The sequence below is a fragment of the Embiotoca jacksoni genome, unplaced genomic scaffold (genome assembly GCF_022577435.1).
Source record: "Embiotoca jacksoni isolate LCO1_2020_lvr unplaced genomic scaffold, fEmbJac1.0.p SCAF_16, whole genome shotgun sequence".
NCBI lineage: Eukaryota > Metazoa > Chordata > Actinopteri > Embiotocidae > Embiotoca > Embiotoca jacksoni.
Window position 1 is genome coordinate 10,680,905 of NW_027185296.1, and position 17,685 is coordinate 10,698,589.

At 40.7% G+C, this 17,685-nt stretch overlaps 3 protein-coding genes across 3 annotated transcripts; all 3 read left to right on the plus strand.

The window, feature by feature from the left end:
- The first annotated feature begins 564 nt into the window (after positions 1-564).
- LOC138199024 (allantoinase, mitochondrial) lies at positions 565-6,583 on the plus strand. The gene is made up of 11 exons (XM_069150907.1): positions 565-749; positions 903-1,054; positions 2,086-2,200; positions 2,298-2,444; positions 2,560-2,605; positions 3,192-3,285; positions 3,394-3,580; positions 3,696-3,834; positions 6,026-6,198; positions 6,278-6,310; positions 6,394-6,583. Exons 1-11 carry the CDS (start codon positions 603-605, stop codon positions 6,541-6,543), a joined length of 1,383 nt encoding a protein of 460 aa, XP_069007008.1. The 5' UTR covers positions 565-602; the 3' UTR covers positions 6,544-6,583.
- A 2,825-nt stretch (positions 6,584-9,408) lies between these two features.
- Positions 9,409-14,686, plus strand: agxta (alanine--glyoxylate and serine--pyruvate aminotransferase a). Its single transcript, XM_069150911.1, has 11 exons — positions 9,409-9,668; positions 11,167-11,359; positions 11,864-11,928; positions 12,009-12,109; positions 12,187-12,257; positions 12,378-12,462; positions 12,543-12,641; positions 12,758-12,827; positions 13,974-14,069; positions 14,151-14,279; positions 14,370-14,686. Exons 1-11 carry the CDS (start codon positions 9,510-9,512, stop codon positions 14,475-14,477), a joined length of 1,176 nt encoding a protein of 391 aa, XP_069007012.1. The 5' UTR covers positions 9,409-9,509; the 3' UTR covers positions 14,478-14,686.
- A 702-nt stretch (positions 14,687-15,388) lies between these two features.
- On the plus strand, positions 15,389-17,641 carry dtymk (deoxythymidylate kinase (thymidylate kinase)). Its single transcript, XM_069150912.1, has 5 exons — positions 15,389-15,630; positions 15,798-15,906; positions 17,029-17,119; positions 17,209-17,406; positions 17,488-17,641. Exons 1-5 carry the CDS (start codon positions 15,501-15,503, stop codon positions 17,596-17,598), a joined length of 639 nt encoding a protein of 212 aa, XP_069007013.1. The 5' UTR covers positions 15,389-15,500; the 3' UTR covers positions 17,599-17,641.
- Positions 17,642-17,685: the final 44 nt, after the last annotated feature.

Sequence of the window (17,685 nt, forward strand, 5' to 3'; positions counted from 1 at the left end):
GCTGTAACATTTGATAACGTGAGGAAAATATATGTAAAAGTATGTGCAATCTACATGGACTTCACACATTTCACCATGAAAATGTTTCCCAAAATAAATGTTTCACGTGCACAATCACGTCCCAATTCCGAACCATGCACTAATTCTAAACATTATGAAGTGGACTCATAAAGAGGACTCAAAGATACCCGCATGAATACAATATCTGCATCATTTTTTGACTGTGCTGTTGATTCATATTTTAATACTCAGTAGAATAGAGAAACTAGGTCCAGCGTGAAAAACTGTTCCTGAGCTCATCAAGTCTGTTGACAAACTCCTGAGTGTTTCTCCACACCACAGCCAAACACATTCTCCACAATTCTTCACATCTCTTTTATGCTTCATGAGTTTTTCACAACCTCCCGTGCAGGATTATATCTGAAATTCAGTGTGTCACACAGCCCAAAAAAGTCAACAAATATTTATCCTATTCCTGGTAAACCTGTTCAGAAGGGGGCGGTGTCTCAGCATGAGGCCACTGAACTGCCAAGATTATATCTGTGGTAGAGAGGCAGAGTTAAAAGAGTCCACTGCACTCATTACCACTCATAAACACAGACATGGAGCTGGGATCAACAGTTAGTGCTGTCAGGAGTAAGAGGGTGCTGGTTGGTGAAGAAGTCCGTCCTGCTGTCGTAGTAATAAAGGATGGGAAAATACACCAAATACTGTCAAGCAGTAGCTTTTCTGACGATGTTGGCTGTGAGGTAAGCTGGCTCTCAATGCTTTGAGTTTCAGGATATTCCCTGTGGTGGGATGAGAACTGATGTATCTGTCTGTGAGGTTGTAAGGACCAATGCATTGATTTAACACTCCTAATGATCCATTTTCAATCATCCTGAATATCTATGTGATTGCAGGTGTTGGATGTGGGTGACAGTGTAGTGATGCCAGGCATCGTAGACTGTCATGTTCATGTGAATGAACCGGGCCGCACCTCCTGGGAGGGTTTCTGGACGGCCACCAGGGCTGCTGCAGCTGGAGGGGTGACGACGATCGTGGACATGCCGCTGTAAGTTGGAGAGCCCCCCCCCCCATCCAGAAATCAATCAGTGCTCAGTGTCTGACCTCACGGGGTCGCTGGGGGAAGGTAAAGTCAACAGGGTAAACAGATTGTGAAATAAATGTAAATAAAAGTTTAAAGAGGCAAACATCAAATGGATTCTAGAGTTACATTCATGAATAACTGAAGAAAAAAGCAAACATAATTTTCTTCCATATAGCCATCACGTCACGTGATAATCTAAGTTTTGGATGATTTTCATATTTGAACATAGTATTTTCATTTTCATTCTTTTAATTTGCAAGCTATTTCCCGTATGCCTTCAATAAAATCCAATTATAAATTTAGACAAATATTAATTTAGGGATTTTGTGTAAAAAAAAATAGAAAAACTGTATGGCAGCTCATAAAAGTATGCAAAAGCAAGAAAAAAGTATGAAATACCTCCAATAAAAATATGTTTTGGATGTCAATATGTACATTTATTTAAATTTAAATTTATGTCAAAAGTACATTTCCAAAGACACCCAATATGACATACGTAAGTGTTTTAGGTGCCCTTTTATAGGACCAACACGTCTTCACAACCAAACTACAGAACAGGTCGTTTGATCATTGCAGAGTACCAGCCACAGCTGTACCGGGGCTGTCATGGTAACAATAATAAACTGTTTTCATCCAGCTGTGCTGTTCCTGGGTTTAACTCTCTTAGCTTTCAAATAGCTTTTGTCTCTGCTAAGCTAACATGCAACATTAGATTTTGATAGGTTAAACGATGTGAGCTGCTAAATTTTGCTTTATCATAAATAATTTTTGACTATTAAGAAAAACTTAACTCCTGAATAATTCCTCCCAAGACAAATATGTGTTTTGGGGCTGTAAATCTGAAGTCCTGTTTCCCAACAGCATCTTACGGTTAAGAGGATCTTAGCCTGAGGAATTTGCCACAGAACAATTTAATTTGGGAAACATTGGTGCTGCTGCATTTTTTAAGTTGTGAGCATTGATCTTTGTTTCTGTATTAATTAAAATACCCACAGAAACAGCATCCCTCCAACCACAACACTTGTCAACTTTCATGAGAAGCTGCGGGAGGCGACGGGGAAGTGTTTTGTGGACACGGCCTTCTGGGGAGGTGTGATCCCCGGTAATGAGGTACAGTGGAGCCGCTTTAATGAAATGATCTCTATTACAACCAGATTGTGCAGGATTAGGACCAAAACAAACCCAAACAATGAATCCCTCCTCACAGCTTGAACTTCGGCCCATGATCCAGGCGGGAGTGGCCGGCTTCAAGTGTTTCCTCATCCATAGTGGGGTGGACGAGTTCCCTCATGTGGCTGACTGTGATCTCCACTCAGCCATGAAGCAGCTGCAAGGCACAGCAAGTGTCCTGCTGGTAACTGACAGTCCTGCATAACATGGAGCACAGTTGCAGTGTGTCATTTGTCATTATGATATCTAAGTGCTCAGAAAAATTAACAATAATGTATTATTCACTCTGTGTCCCCCAGTTTCACGCAGAGAGGGATGTTCAGGAAACAACAGAGGAGACTGGCGGTAACAACAATTTTGTTATATTTTGCTTTTAAATTGAGTTTAGTACTTAAAAATCCAACATATATATATATTTTTAACCAATACCTTAATATTGTGATGAAATATTTACCACCAAGACTGAAGTTTTAAAGTCTTGAAGCAAGGAGATTTGTAATGTGATAAACATTTAACAAAGTTTTCAAAATTGTTTTAAGGTTTCACTTCACATAAATCACAAAAACATATTTTCACTTGCACAATAGTAGCATCGATTTTTAGTATTTTTGGTTCAGTCCGCACATCATTTTAGAAAACTATTGCCAATAAAAAGTATGAATAGTTGTGATTAGTCCCAGTGGTCAGACCCACACATTTGTCAAGCCTGAGATTGTGTTACCTGACATCACATAATTAGCAATATTCAACCTAAATCCTCTAATACAATATCCAAAATCAAGTTTCACAATAACACAGTGTTGATATACTGATTTTTAGCCTCCACCTGGTTTGGTTGAACTCTATGAAATTATGGACAAGTAGGAATTTCTAAAAACAGTTTCTTTCTTGTAAAATAAAATAAAAAATGTCACACTCCTCCCAATGTTAGACCCCTGTGAGTACTCTACCTTCCTGCAGTCCCGGCCTGATGTCATGGAAATCGAGGCAATTCGCACCGTCACAGAACTCTGCCTGCAGTACCAGTGAGAACATCAGCAACTCAAGAAATTATATTCATATAGTTATAGTTGATGTTTCTGTATAAGATTTGGTTTGTTTGTAGCAGTGACAGCTACCTCCCTCTGCACCAGGGTGCGGTGCCATATTGTCCACTTGTCCTCTGCAAAGCCACTGAAACTGATCCAGGGGGCGCGGCAGGCTGGAGCCCCCTTAACGGTGGAGACTACCCATCACTACCTCAGCCTGTGTGCAGAAACCATACCAACGGGGGCCACACAGTTCAAGTGCTGCCCCCCCATCAGAGGGTCTGTTAACCGGGTAAACAGAATATGATGTAAAGCTGACTACTTTCAGATTTGGTATCAATATAAAACAGGGCAACACTTGTCATATCAGTTCTCTGATGATGAGTTGTTTAATTCTGCCTCACCAGGAGGAGTTATGGTCTGCACTGAGAGTTGGTCAGATCGACATGGTGGTGTCTGATCACTCCCCCTGCACCCCTGATCTGAAGAGACTGGACAGTGGAGACTTCACTCAGGCCTGGGGAGGGATTTCTTCTTTACAATTTGGTACAGACTCATGACACACACACACACCGAATATTACTTTTCTTATGGGCAGCAATCAAAACTAATATTACAACATAATGTTACACTCCACTGATTATTGACTGTAAATGTTTGCATTCAAACTACTTCCCTAAACGCTGTATACGTTCTCTAGTATAGCGAACTGCCCAGCAATCGGCCACTTTCTAGAACGTCTTGTTGTCAAAATCGGTCAGTGTCCTGGACAACACGCTTCCCAAAATGTCCCAGAATGCATTTTGGTAACTAATTGTAAGTACTTTTACAATGCTGTGTTCAGGTCTTATCAGAGAGACTGTACATATACAGTATACCACTTGGTGGAGAGAAAGGCGAACTGTCAATTAAACTGGCAAAATGGCAGAAGAGGAAACGTGTTCATCAAGTCTTTGAACACATCATAGCTGCTCTTTTTACATTCACAATAGCTCAGATGACTATGTGTAAAACATTTAAAGGAGTGTTTTAGTTTCAGCTCATTGTTTTTGGGTTACATCCAGCAACTTTATAGTTTTTGGTTAATTTACAGTTCAACCTGATTTCAACTGCAGCAGGCAGCTGTTTAAAAAAAAAAAAAAAAGCTCTGATAAACCCACTGTACACAACTACCTAGCTAATGAACACACTGGAGCCTTTAGCAGCTACAAAGAGAGAAAAAAATGTCCCCGTAACTATTGCAGCCCACACCAACGCTAAAAGAAGAGTCGTTATCAGACATAGATTTTCAGGTGGCCAGAAATATGAATCAGAATGAATGCTGATGTTGGTCAGTGTTTGCTAAAAGAGCAAATATTTGCTAACAGTTTTGCCATATTGACTCAATAAGGTGATAACATGATGCGTTTACAGCTTCTTCTGCCACTGAGCAGATTCAGACGATGAAAAGCTGCACAGTTTGCTTCTGTGCAGCTTAACGTGCGATTTACTTTTTTTTAAATTCTTTGATTTGACTGTATGTAACTATTTTGAAAAGTCCTTCTCATTCTGCTGCTGAGGTGTGAGCGCAGCACAGACACAGCTGCAGCTGATAAAATAATGATGCATGTTAATTGGCACACCTGAATCAGACTTATCCACAGACAATATACTGAACTGTGCTTGTTCATGAACTGAACTAAATCAAACACAGCCATCATTCATTTACTAATTGCATCTGTCCTAAAAAGCTTCCCTGACAAGACAATGTACAGCAGCTATTGTTTCAGCTGCCAATAATAAGCAGTATATTTTATTCCTCATTTCGTCTCACTAATATGTATGTTTCATGATATACTATCATCATGCTGTCTCTAAATTGTGTCAAAGATAATTGGCTCATCAGTGTCTCATGTTCACTGAATCTGTAATCAGTCCTTGACTCAGTTAACTGACTAATCAAAGACATGTAGTGTGATTGATGATCTCAGGTGACACTTACACAATGTACTACATCACATGCTATAGAGGCGGTGTACATGAATACACATTCTAAAGAGTGTTTTAATATATTCAACAAATCTGTCTACAGAGCTGCTACAGGATTTGTCTCTGCATGATTTATCCTCTCTGCTGCTCAGCTGGTTGAAACGTTGGATAAAACTGACAAACCAAAACTGATGTGTGGAATATTACACAGATAATATAAGATAGCTTTCTTTTTGGGAGGATTAGCTGTCACCACCCCTCATAGTGGGCAAAGTTCACCGGGAGGTAAACAAGAGCTGAGTGCCAGTTTAAAGCAATCATTTACTGTTTGTGCCACAGTGAGAGAGGAGTCAAAGTCTGACACCAGGATGATGGCAAAATGCAACGAGCTCAGTCTCACCTGATATACTGTATATACTGTATATACTGTGCATTTTATATTTTATATTTATATTTAATATTTTGTTACTGCTATTTTACTGCTATTTTATTGCTTTTCTATTATTCTATTATTATCTTATTGCTTCTGTATGCTGCTGTAGTGAAAAAATGTCCCCTCGGGGATTAATAAAGTAACTACCTAACCTAACCTAACCTAACCTAAAATGGTTCAGTATCACATCACAGAATTGTACTTTTAAACGTTTAATGAATGCAGAAGTGAGAAACTATAAAAAAAAAAAAAAAAAAAAAAAAAAAAAAACTTTGTACAGCTTGTCAGGTATGTTTGCAATGAGCTCAATTCTTTGTAAATCTCACCGCTTCTCAGGCTTGCCGCTGTTCTGGAGTTCAGCCAGTAAAAGAGGCTTCCAGCTGTCAGACGTTGTGAGGCTCCTCAGCAAAAAAACAGCCCACCTATGTAGTCTTGACAACCAGAAGGGCAGCCTGGCTCCTGGTTACGATGCCGACTTGGTCATATGGGACCCAGAGAGAGAATTTGAGGTTCGTATATGAAATTTAAAAACCATGACCAATCTTCAAACCCTGAATCAGCTGCTTCATCTTCTGTTCTACTTCACAGATTCAAGAAGCAGGCATACATCATAAAAACAAGGTAAATAACATCAGTATGGGACATTTAACATACAGATGGTACGATGATTTGACGTTTGACTTTGTGACTGTGTGTATTTGTAGGTAACTCCTTACCTCGGCCTCACACTGCAGGGAGCTGTGTGTGCCACCATCCTGAGGGGCCGGCTGGTGTACAGAGACGGCACCTTCTGCCCCGAACCTCTGGGGAAGCATCTCCTCATCCCTCAGAGGACGAATCAAGCACAACTGTGAAGCATAACATGCTGAGACAATAAACCTCACCAACTCTTGAGTTATTGTGTTGACTGATTCAGCTGATAAGAGTGCACCATATTGTTTTTTTAATTTGTCTCTTCCCGAAAAAATGTGTTTCATTATATTTTATGATCTTATAAAAAAATTAATTTTAAACAGAACAATCAATGGGAACTTTGGCTGGTTTAACAGCTGGATTACAACATTTTATGACCTCATAACATAATTAATTTAAGGGTCAATTAAAAACTAAATGTTCAAAGTAAAGTTGAATAAAACTATTAAACCAATAGCAGCTGAGAAAATGGAATTAATGGAATTTTAAAAAAGGGTTTGTATTATTGGTTATGTATACAGTGCATCCGGGAAGTATTCACATCGCTTCATTTTTTTCCACATTTTGTTATGTTACAGCCTTATTCCAAAATGGATTAAATTCATTTTTTCCCTCAAAATTCTACACACAATACCCTATAATGACAAAGCGAAAAAAGCTTGTTTAAAATTTTTGCAAATCTATTAAAAATAAAGAACGAAAATATAACACGTGCATAAGTATTCACAGCATTTTCTCAATACTTTGTTGAAGCACCTTTGGCAGCAATTACAGCCTCAAGTCTTTTTGAGTATGATGTTACAAGCTTGGCACACCTATTCTTGGGCAGTTTCTCCCATTCTTCTTTGCAGGACCTCTCAAGCTCCATCAGGTTGGATGGGGAGCGTCGGTGCACAGCCATTTTCAGATCTCTCCAGAGATGTTCAATCAGGTTCAAGTCTGAGCTCTGACTGGGCCACTTAAGGACATTCACCGAGTTGTCCCGAAGCCACTCCTTTGTTATCTTGGCTGTGTGCTTCGGGTCGTTGTCCTGTTGGAAGATGAACCTTCGCCCCAGTCTGAGGTCCAGAGCGCTCTGGAGCAGGTTTTCATCAAGGATGTCTCTGTACATTGCTGCATTCATCTTTCCCTCCATCCTGACTAGTCTCCAGTTCCTGCCGCTGAAAAACATCCCCACAGCATGATGCTGCCACCACCATGCTTCACCGTAGAGATGGTATTGGCCAGGTGATGAGCGGTGCCTGGTTTCCTCCAGACATGACGCTTAGCATTGAGGCCAACGAGTTCAATCTTTGTTTCATCAGACCAGAGAATTTAGTTTCTCATGGTCTGAGAGTCCTTCAGGGACCTTTTGGTAAACTCCAGGTGGGCTGTCATGTGCCTTTTACTGAGGAGTGGCTTCCGTCTGGCCACTCTACCATACAGGCCTGCTTGGTGGAGTGCTGCAGAGATGGTTGTCCTTCTGGAAGGTTCTCCTCTCTTCACAGAGCAACGCTGGAGCTCTGTCAGAGTGACCATCGGGTTCTTGGTCACCTCCCTGACTAAGGCCCTTCTCCCCCGATCGTTCAGTTTGGCTGGGCGGCCGACTCTAGGAAGAGTCCTGGTGGTTCCAAACTTCTTCCATTTACGGATGATGGAGGCCACTGTGCTCATTGGGACCTTCAATGCTGCAGAAATGTTTCTGTACCCTTCCCCAGATCTGTGCCTCCATACAATCCTGTCTCTGAGATCGATAGACAATTCCTTGGACTTCATGGCTTGGTTTGTGCTCCGACATGCACTGCCAACTTTGGGACCTTATATAGACAGGTGTGTGCCTTTGCCCAAAAAAAAATATTTAATCCATTTTGGAATAAGGCTGTAACATAACAAAATGTGGAAAAAGTGAAGCGCTGTGAATACTTTCCGGATGCACTGTATGACCCAAAATATAATAAGCAAGACCCTGATACAGTCCCATATAGAGATTAAAATAATACTACACAGAGGCTGAAAGCCCCTCAGACCTTCTGTGTCAATTACAATTACAGAAAGGGACAAATTAAACACTCCATCTATCCTTCTGTTGCAGGCATTTGAGAAGAAGTTGAGGGAACGTGATGATATTATTAATGTGACTCTTCTACTTCATTCAAATCACACAGCTCACATATTCAGTTTTCAGAACCTCAATAGACAAAGGAAGAATACCTGGTCATACTTTTGTTGATATGCATCTACATGCCTAAATTTGGGATTTGGCAAGATATTTAACACACATTTTTCCATACCAGTCTCCTCAGAGACAGAGTACATCTCGGCAGCCCATGGAGAATCTGCACATGTTTGGCTTATTGTGTAAAAACATGTGTGCAACATAGTGGAACTACTAAAACATGCTTTTGAAAATCCTGTTTCATTCATGATACCTTGATTTTCTTGGAGTCACTAAAAAGGTTATGATTCTGATGAAACACAACTCTTCAGTGGGATCAAGAGGACAAGTTAAAAGTTTGAATATTGCCCCTGAAATAACTCGCTTCACTTTTAGCAAAGTTTGCAACATTTAGCTTTTATACACTGTCCTAATATTAGAGGGAAATTATGCATATTATAAATACAAACTTGTCACCCCAACTGGTTGAGGAAAACAGACGCCCACTCTGAGTCTGCTTCTGTTGGAGGTCTCTTCCTGTTATTAGAGTTTATCCTCACTTGTTTGTTGGAGAATTGTTGGGTTTCTCTCTATAATACTGTAAGGTCTTGTCCCGACGATGTAAAGGGCCTTGACATTATTTATAATGATTTTGCACATTATAAATAGATTTGAACTGACTTAAAAACTTTAAATTCATGGATTTAAGAAGCAACTTAGAAGTTAGGCCAATGCTCAGCAAGGAAACACTGTTATTGGGCCAAAAAACCCAAAACCAAAACAGTGCAATAGTTAAGGCTGACAGTCCTTCCAGAGTCAGTCGTCAATAATTAACATTTGAGGAGAGAGAGATAAAAGCAGAAAATGTTGTGACAGACTTGAGACCCGAGGACTTCACTGGTCAGACAGAGGGGTGTGCTCAGCCGAGGCTTTGCTTCACCTGCTTCCACGGCTCTTTGTGGCTTTACTTTGTTGGTTCACGCTGCGGAGAACATGTCGTCCGTCTCTGTGCCTCCGCCGACATGCCTGCAGAAACCCCTGGCGGTTCCTCATCGTCACATGTTTGGACCGGGACCTTCCAACGTTCCCCCACGCATCCTGAAAGCTGGAGCCAATCCTGTCATTGGACACATGCATCCAGAGATATTTGAGGTAACACAGATGATGAAGTGTATCCAGGAAGAGATATATATAAAAAAAAAAAAAAAGGAAGAGCAGGGGGGTGATTAAACTCTTCTCTTTTCTCTCCTAATCTGTGTTTGGTTTAGATGGATTTGAAAATCATTTTCATTTTGTAGATCTTTCTGTGAACTCTCTGTCAAAGAGGAGCAGACAATGTTACCCTGTACTCCAGATCCTGTGTTAGTTGTAACAAGTACTGCACCTAAATAGTACTTAACATTTCTATTTAATGCTACTTTATAATTCCATATTCCTTTACATTTTAAAACAAGTTAATCTGTTGAGCTTTATACACAATTCAATATTATTTATTTCATATATACATTATTTATATAGTGCCAAATCACAACATAAATCATCTCAGGGAACCTAACACAGTAAAGTCCTCACATCAGGAACCCACCAATTCAACAGAGCTCACATGAGTGACAGATGGAAGGAAAAACAAACTTTTAACAGGTAGAAACCTCAGAAAGAACCACGATTAGATGTGAGTGGCCATCTGATTCAACAAACAATAAACATGGGAGAGGTTGAGGGTTCCAGTCATCGCAGATCAGAAACATGCAGCTCCAGAGCCAGAGACACCTCCAGAGAAAGCACAAAACTACAGAGAAGAGAAATGCACGTCACCACACTCCCTGTATCCGACAGCTGTATTTATTTTACTGCATGATATTTAGTTGAATTAGTTTCAACTTCACCATCTTCAACATCAAAATGCTCCTTAAACATGAATGCATCCTTAATAATAATCAGTACATGACACTCTGAAAGGGCTAAATCTGCATAAAGATGAGCTACTACTTTCGACATAAATGATACTATAAGTATATTTTGCTGACATGCCATATTTAAATAGAAGACTTTTACTTTTAAAATGATATTTCTACACTCTAATATGTTACTTTTATTTATAGGAAGGTTCCAAGTAAATCTTTCACCTCCGAAAACTGCTGAACTGCAGCAATTCGGATTAAAACTTTTTATTTAACTAACAACTATCCATAACTACTTGAGTCACTTTCTTTGGGAAGACCAATTCCAGTTTTAAATCATTATATTGAGGACATTTCTACACTTTGAGGACATTTGGTTGGTCCTCACTACTTAAAAGGCCTGTTTAAAGGTTAACACATCAGTTAGAGGTTAAGTTAATAATTAGGTCAGGGTTGGACTTAGACAGTGATTGCAGATCACATAAGACTAAGAAAACCAACTAATATTTCCATTTGAAATGCTGGATCTGAAAAATGTTTGCATTTTTTTTTCTTATAAAAATGACAACTAAAGAATTTTCAACCATCATAATTGTTTCCATTGACTGAGCTGATTTAATCTATGGTTAGACCATGATTGGTTAAATTTGGGTTGCAGCTACCTGTATTAAAACCACTTTCATTCTGTCCTTTGTTTAAAATATATTTCGATTTAAACCTCCATTTCTTCCACTTATTTCACATTACAGATAATGAGTGACATCAAAAGTGGAATCCAGTATTTGTTCCAGACCCAAAACAAAATGACTCTTGCTGTGAGTGGCACTGGCCACACGGCTATGGAGTGTGCCATCTTCAACGCGGTGGAGCCCGGGGACAGTGTGCTGATCGCAGTGAACGGTATCTGGGGAGAGCGAGCAGCGGACATGGCAGAGAGGATCGGTGAGGCTGTACTGACAAATCCAAAGAGAAGACCAAAGTCAACAACGTAATACTGTTAACTGTCCAGGATTTTAGTTTTATCCTCACTTGTTAAAAATGAGGGCGTATTTTGATCACCGTCATTTCCTACAACAGGTGGGCACTGGTTAGTTTAATAAACAATACCACAATTTGATTGGGACTGTTTTCAGCTGTAGATTAATACATATTTAGTGCTCTAGTATTTACATCAGCAAGATGGCACAGACTACAGTGCCCATTGTATTTTAATTACCAATCATAATGAACTGTCATGTTAGCAGGAGCAGCAGTGAGGCTCATGATGTGTTTTTGGGCAACAACTGACCTCTGTGACACAAAGAAATAAAAAAAAAAATCCTATCAGTCCTTTCACAGGATTTTATGATGATAAAAATACATATTTCACCACTGTCATCCTTTAAAATCAGCATCAACTGGTGGAATAGAAATGATTCAAGACCATTCTGCATGTCAATCCAACAGGTGCCAGAGTAAATACCATAGTGGCGCCTCCTGGTGGCTACTTAACCAATGCAGACATTGAGAAGGTACTGTTTGCTGCCACTGCAGTTAGGTTACTTAAATGAATTGTGTCAGTCTGTGTAATCCGGCTGTCGTCTCACCGCAGGCTTTATCAAAACACAGGCCGGTGCTGCTCTTCCTCACACACGGAGAGTCTTCCACAGGAGTCCTGCATCCGTTAGAGGGCATTGGACAGCTGTGCCATAAGTAAGACGCAGCGATCGTCATCACATCTGTAGCAACAGACAGACAGATGACTTCAGCGTTGTGATCTGTCCCCACAGGTACAACTGTCTGTTTCTGGTCGACTCGGTGGCTTCAATAGGAGGAGCTCCTCTCTGCATGGACCAGCAAGGTTTACTGATAAATCTCTGTGGTGCAGCTGATGAAAAAACTGAAAATATTTGTCCTGTGTGACATGGTCTGTTTTGATGACACCACATACAGATGTTTTTGTGCATGTTTGCTCTTGCAGAAATCGACATCCTGTATACAGGCTCCCAAAAGGTCCTGAATGCCCCACCGGGTACAGCGCCCATTTCCTTCAGTGAGAGAGCCTGGTGAGAACTGTTCTCCATGTAATCTACAGGCCTGTAAGTAACAGGGTAACATGTCTATATAACGCTCAATTTATCCACAGTGAAAAAACATTCAGCCGGAGGACAAAGCCCGTGTCTTTCTTCTTGGATTTGAGCTGGCTGGCAAACTACTGGGGATGTGACGGCAAACCATCAAGAGTGTCAGAGATATTTTCTCCTAAAAGCAGGATCAGATCACACTACAAACATTCATCTCATTTCTGGCATTAGTATAGCAAAAGCATTGCATATTTCTGTTTTCATTTCCTCTCCATAGATATCACCACACAGGACCAGTTACTGCTTTTTACTCTCTGAGGGAGGGACTGGCTGTCCTCGTTGAAGAGGTACGATGGGATACAATGAAATATTGTGATCTTGCATCAGTTCAGACTTCTACATTTCTGTGCAGCCATTGAAGCAGAGTACAGTGACAAAAAAATAGCGTTCCCTGTCTGTGTCACATTTGTATGTAGAATGAGGCATGAATATGAATTAGTTATTAGCTGTTTTTTGTTAAGAGGCATCACCTACAAACAAGAAAAATCTGTTTTATAAGCTGAACACTGTTTGTTGTTCGATCGATCACTTTAGTCCAGAATGAAATGTTTCAGTCCTGTGCAGACATTCATGTTCAGACGATGAACATCTCTGAGTTTGGTGTTGGAGCAGCCTAATTTAGGGCCAACCTTCTTTGTTTTAAATCTGGCTCCCACAGACCGGTTAGATTAGTTCTCTCGCTTTTTACAGCTGGGTACAACATAGTACTGTTAAGCCTCCCTATTAAATCACATTGGGCCTACGTCTCATCTACAAAGAACGATGGTATTCTTTCTCTCGCCTGCTGATGCTCACGTGCTGTTAGTGTGTCCTACATCGCGGACTTTGAGCTGCCAGTCAAGATGAGCGATCGAGGCGGTGACACACTGACAAGAGAACTTTTAGAAAAAAATTGTCGAGATTACTTTTTTTTTACCTTAACATTTCTGCAAAATATTAAAATTACTATTACGAAGAGTATTTTAATCATTCTGAATTGATATTTAGATTTAGAACATCATTTTCTGTAAAAAATATTAATGAAATGTAATTTAACATTACATAGACATTGATTTTTGGCCCTTCAGAGGAAAGACTGTTTTTATTGTTTCTAGTCGCGCAATGATGGCCATCTTTGATGTCAAAACTTTATCTGACCAATACTGTGTCTTATGACCAAACTCATGACATTCCCATCTGCCTCAGCTCTACTTTTTGTTGAATGCTAATAAGCAAAGATTTGCATACTAACATGCTAAATTAAAAGCATGGCACACGTCACACCTGCTACGCATCAGCATCATGGCGTTCAGCTCAATGAACGGCCTCACAGATGCATGGCGGTATTGTCGTGTGGAAAAATTTACAAAATAAACATGTGCGTTAGGTGTAAATGGTCAGCCATCCCATAATGTTCCTACTGTGTGTTTTTAATGCCATTTTGTTAATCTAAGGGTTTGGCGAATTCATGGGAAAGACATCAAAAGGTGGCGGAGTATTTCCATGCTGGCCTGGAGAACATGGGCCTCAAACTGTTTGTCAAAGAAAAAGTGAGTTTTAAAACAATCATGTCATTTAATGATTAATGGCTGTTGATCAGAACAAATTAAATGATGAATGGTTTGTTACAGCGAGCCAGACTGCCCACAGTTACCACCATTGTTGCGCCTCATGGATATGACTGGAAAGAGATCACGAGCTACATCATGAAAACACATAACATAGAGATTTCTGGAGGACTCGGACCTTCAGTTGGTCTGGTAAGAGAAAACGGTTCTGATGTGCTGTTAGTTATCAGCCTCTTGGTTTCTGCTTGAGTGAACTATTGTATTTGTTTTTGGTCTCTTCAGGTGCTGCGTGTGGGACTGATGGGATGTAACAGCAGTGAGGCCAAAGTTGATATGGTGCTGGCAGCACTGAAAGACGCGCTGAAACACTGTCACAAGAGCAAAGTGTAGCATGTTTCCGTCTGATGCCGCAAATATAATTCTGAATCAACGCTGCTGTCATAAGGAAGAGACTGTTTGATAAATAAGTGATTATTCTTGGTAAATGTCCTTGTGCTGATAGACCTCTTCTTGAATAGGTGATGCTGAATGCTGATTGAAGCCTTTTCTTGTTATTTTAGTTTTTCTAATTTAACACAATAAAAACTAATTGGACATGATAGTATTTTAGTTGCTATATTAGATACATTTCACAAGCACAACAAAGAAACCCCATGCAACCCCTTCCCAGCTAATGTTACATCAGTGGATTTTCTTATGGTGAGCGTCTTATTGTATTCCTGAAAACCTCCTGTTCTGAAAACATGGTCCTGTTGTTTTCTGTCCATATCAAAACCACAAGTGTGTCATCCACTGTACTAATTACAGTATAGAACATAAGCACCTTATTTTTTTATGAATAAATATAGTTAATTTCATTCAAACACGTTCTATGAGTGTTTTAGCCAGAGGTATTCTGTCAAAGGCAAGTGTGAGCTGTCGTTGTTGATAGTTTTCATCCTGCTATGAGGACAACTCAAAGTTTAAACCTTGCCTTTGACTTGCTAACTTCTAAGGTGAGAGAGCTCAGATTATTCCTGTTATTATAACCTACCTTTCATCTTAAATACAAAAAGTATGTGCATCTATGGATTTATCAAATTTATCTTAACAAATTGCTAAACTGTGTAAAGGGAATCTTATAAAAGAAAAGCTATATCAAAGTTTTTATTTTAATATAATGAATCAAATTTATTTTGTATACTTTTATACAGTTCCTGAATTATGTTATCGTTCTGCTGTGCAGAAATATTTTTGTCATTGTCTATTCCTTTCATTTCAATAAAGTTGATTAAAAAAAACAATCGCAACAGGAAGTGTGTCGTTGCACTTCCTGGTTGACGTTTGTTTCAGTAAAAGGCGGGTAAACGGTGAGCAGAGACAGCGATTCTCCGTCTTGTCCTTTCTGTGACCTTCAGCAGAGCGCAGACAGACATGGCGTGTAAAAGAGGAGCACTCATTGTGCTGGAAGGAGTGGACAAGGCCGGGAAAACCACGCAGTGCAAGAAAGTAGTTCAGGCCTTGCAACAGAGCGGCCGGCCGGCAGAAATGATGAGATTCCCCGGTGAGGCGTCTTTTCTTTTTGGTCACTTCAAAAGGCCTTGACGTCAACATGACGTTGGCATTTGGGGGTTTCTCTGTCCCAGCTCGTGCAGGTGCTCCGGAGGTATGTTACGTAACTCTTCTGGCTCACGTTAACGTGATGTGCCGTGGTGGGTTTTCTGGGTGCAGACAGGACCACCACCATCGGACGGCTGATCAGCTCCTACCTGGAGAAGAACAGCGAGCTGGAGGATCACGTGGTGCACCTGCTGTTCTCCGCCAACCGCTGGGAGCTGGTGTAAGAGTCTGTTTCATGTAACACAGGCGGCGATGCACTGACAAGTAGAGCACCGGAAGTCTTAGATGCAGCTGTGTGATTAAGTCGAAGCAGAGTTCACTCTTTCATGGCAGGATTCAGAAACGGAACAGGTTGTGTTTAATGCCTTTACTCGATGGCTGCATAACGTTTAGGGGAGGTTTTGATATGTGTGTGTGCTGACATCTTTAATTCCATCAGTACAAAGACGAGTGAAAACGTCAGGTGTGAAAAAGGTTTATAAGATGTGATGAAAAATGACACCTTAAAGGGTCACTTCACCAAAGTCAGAAAAAGAAACGGTTCGCTGACAGTTTTGTTCTTGAAACATCACTAGGTGGACAGTGGTGCAGGGCAGAAAGGGCAGAGATATATTTGACACAGGCTGATGGCAGGTGTGTACAGTTGTTTACGATCTGCACCCTCATTGCTTGATGCCACTGAATCCTAAACACTGCTCCTTTAACTTAAACTCTGGGGGAGTTTTAAAACCTGTTCTTCCTACTTAATTAACTGGATCAATACACGAGTGAGTTAAATCACAAGTGTGACTTGTGACATTCTATCATTTTCTTAGTGTCAACAAATATGTAAACAATAAAACGATCAATGAATAGATCATCCAAGTAACAAGTGCTTTCTCTGTAGTCAAAGCCTGATATGTATTCTGTGTCATAAAGCTCCACTGTTGTGTAGAAACTTGAGCCCGTCTTGCAGTGAGTCACCTGCTCCTTCATTACATGAACAGGGTGTTACCACTACGTTCAGGTGCTAGGAAATGACGTGGATTCTTTTTTTTAGCTGTACATGGGATTCTTTTGTTTTAAGATTGTGAATGCAGCCTCGAGCCACAGACAGGCCGAGGAAGTAGGAACATAGCATGTGGGATTTCTTGATAATGACTAAACAATAGAATATCACCAGTCAGTCAGTTTGATAAGAACTTTCTGCTGCTGGCTGTTAACGATGATGCAAACTCTAATCTGAACAAAACCCCAAAAAGCTCTTCTTTAGCAGCCTCGAGACATTCCCCCTTGCCTGGATATCATATTGCCAAAATGTACTTGTGCAGAATAATAGAAATGATACTGTGCTGACCTGCAGGCCTTCAATGAAGAAGAAGCTGGAGCAGGGCATCACTCTGGTTGTTGACAGGTACGCCTTCTCTGGAGTGGCTTTCACCAGCGCCAAACCTGTGAGTGTTTATTTTGCCTTTCACACGCTGCAGTATCCTGGTGTGTGTGAGCAGAGATCTGGATGGTTTGAGGTCCGTGTCTCCTTCAGGGTTTCTGTCTGGACTGGTGCATGAAACCTGATGTGGGCCTGCCGAAGCCCGACCTCGTCGTGTTCCTGCAGCTGAGCCCTGCAGAGGCTGCTCTCAGAGGGCAGTTTGGACAGGAGAGATACGAGACCAGTGTTTTCCAAAGATCGGTTCAACAGAAGTTTGAACAGCTGATGAAGGACCCTTCAGTAAACTGGCAGGTACGAGGACGGCTTGGATTGAAGTTTGGTCATTTAAATCAATAATATTAAAGCGCTAACCATCGAAAGCGTCTGTTTCAGGTGATTGACGCCTCGCAGGACATTGAAGGAGTGCACAGCGACATCCTGACTTGCAGCCTTAACGCCATCAACACAGCGGAGAACCAGCCGCTTGGAGAGCTGTGGAAGTGAACCTGAAAGAAACACTCTGCCCCGCCCACTTCTTTAGTTGTCTTGGTTACAGGATGGGAGGTTACTTTTCTATGTTTCAAATCTAAC

Coding starts and splice junctions, on each gene's coding strand:
- LOC138199024 (XM_069150907.1), top strand. CDS start 603: ATGGAGCTGGGATCAACAGTTAGTGCTGTCAGGAGTAAGAGGGTGCTG. Junction 2,606..3,191: donor AACAACAGAGGAGACTGGCG/GTAACAACAATT, acceptor TCCCAATGTTAG/ACCCCTGTGAGTACTCTACC. Junction 6,199..6,277: donor ACCCAGAGAGAGAATTTGAG/GTTCGTATATGA, acceptor TCTACTTCACAG/ATTCAAGAAGCAGGCATACA.
- agxta (XM_069150911.1), top strand. CDS start 9,510: ATGTCGTCCGTCTCTGTGCCTCCGCCGACATGCCTGCAGAAACCCCTG. Junction 12,110..12,186: donor ATTGGACAGCTGTGCCATAA/GTAAGACGCAGC, acceptor CTGTCCCCACAG/GTACAACTGTCTGTTTCTGG. Junction 14,070..14,150: donor AACTGTTTGTCAAAGAAAAA/GTGAGTTTTAAA, acceptor GGTTTGTTACAG/CGAGCCAGACTGCCCACAGT.
- dtymk (XM_069150912.1), top strand. CDS start 15,501: ATGGCGTGTAAAAGAGGAGCACTCATTGTGCTGGAAGGAGTGGACAAG. Junction 15,631..15,797: donor AGAAATGATGAGATTCCCCG/GTGAGGCGTCTT, acceptor TTCTGGGTGCAG/ACAGGACCACCACCATCGGA. Junction 17,407..17,487: donor ACCCTTCAGTAAACTGGCAG/GTACGAGGACGG, acceptor CGTCTGTTTCAG/GTGATTGACGCCTCGCAGGA.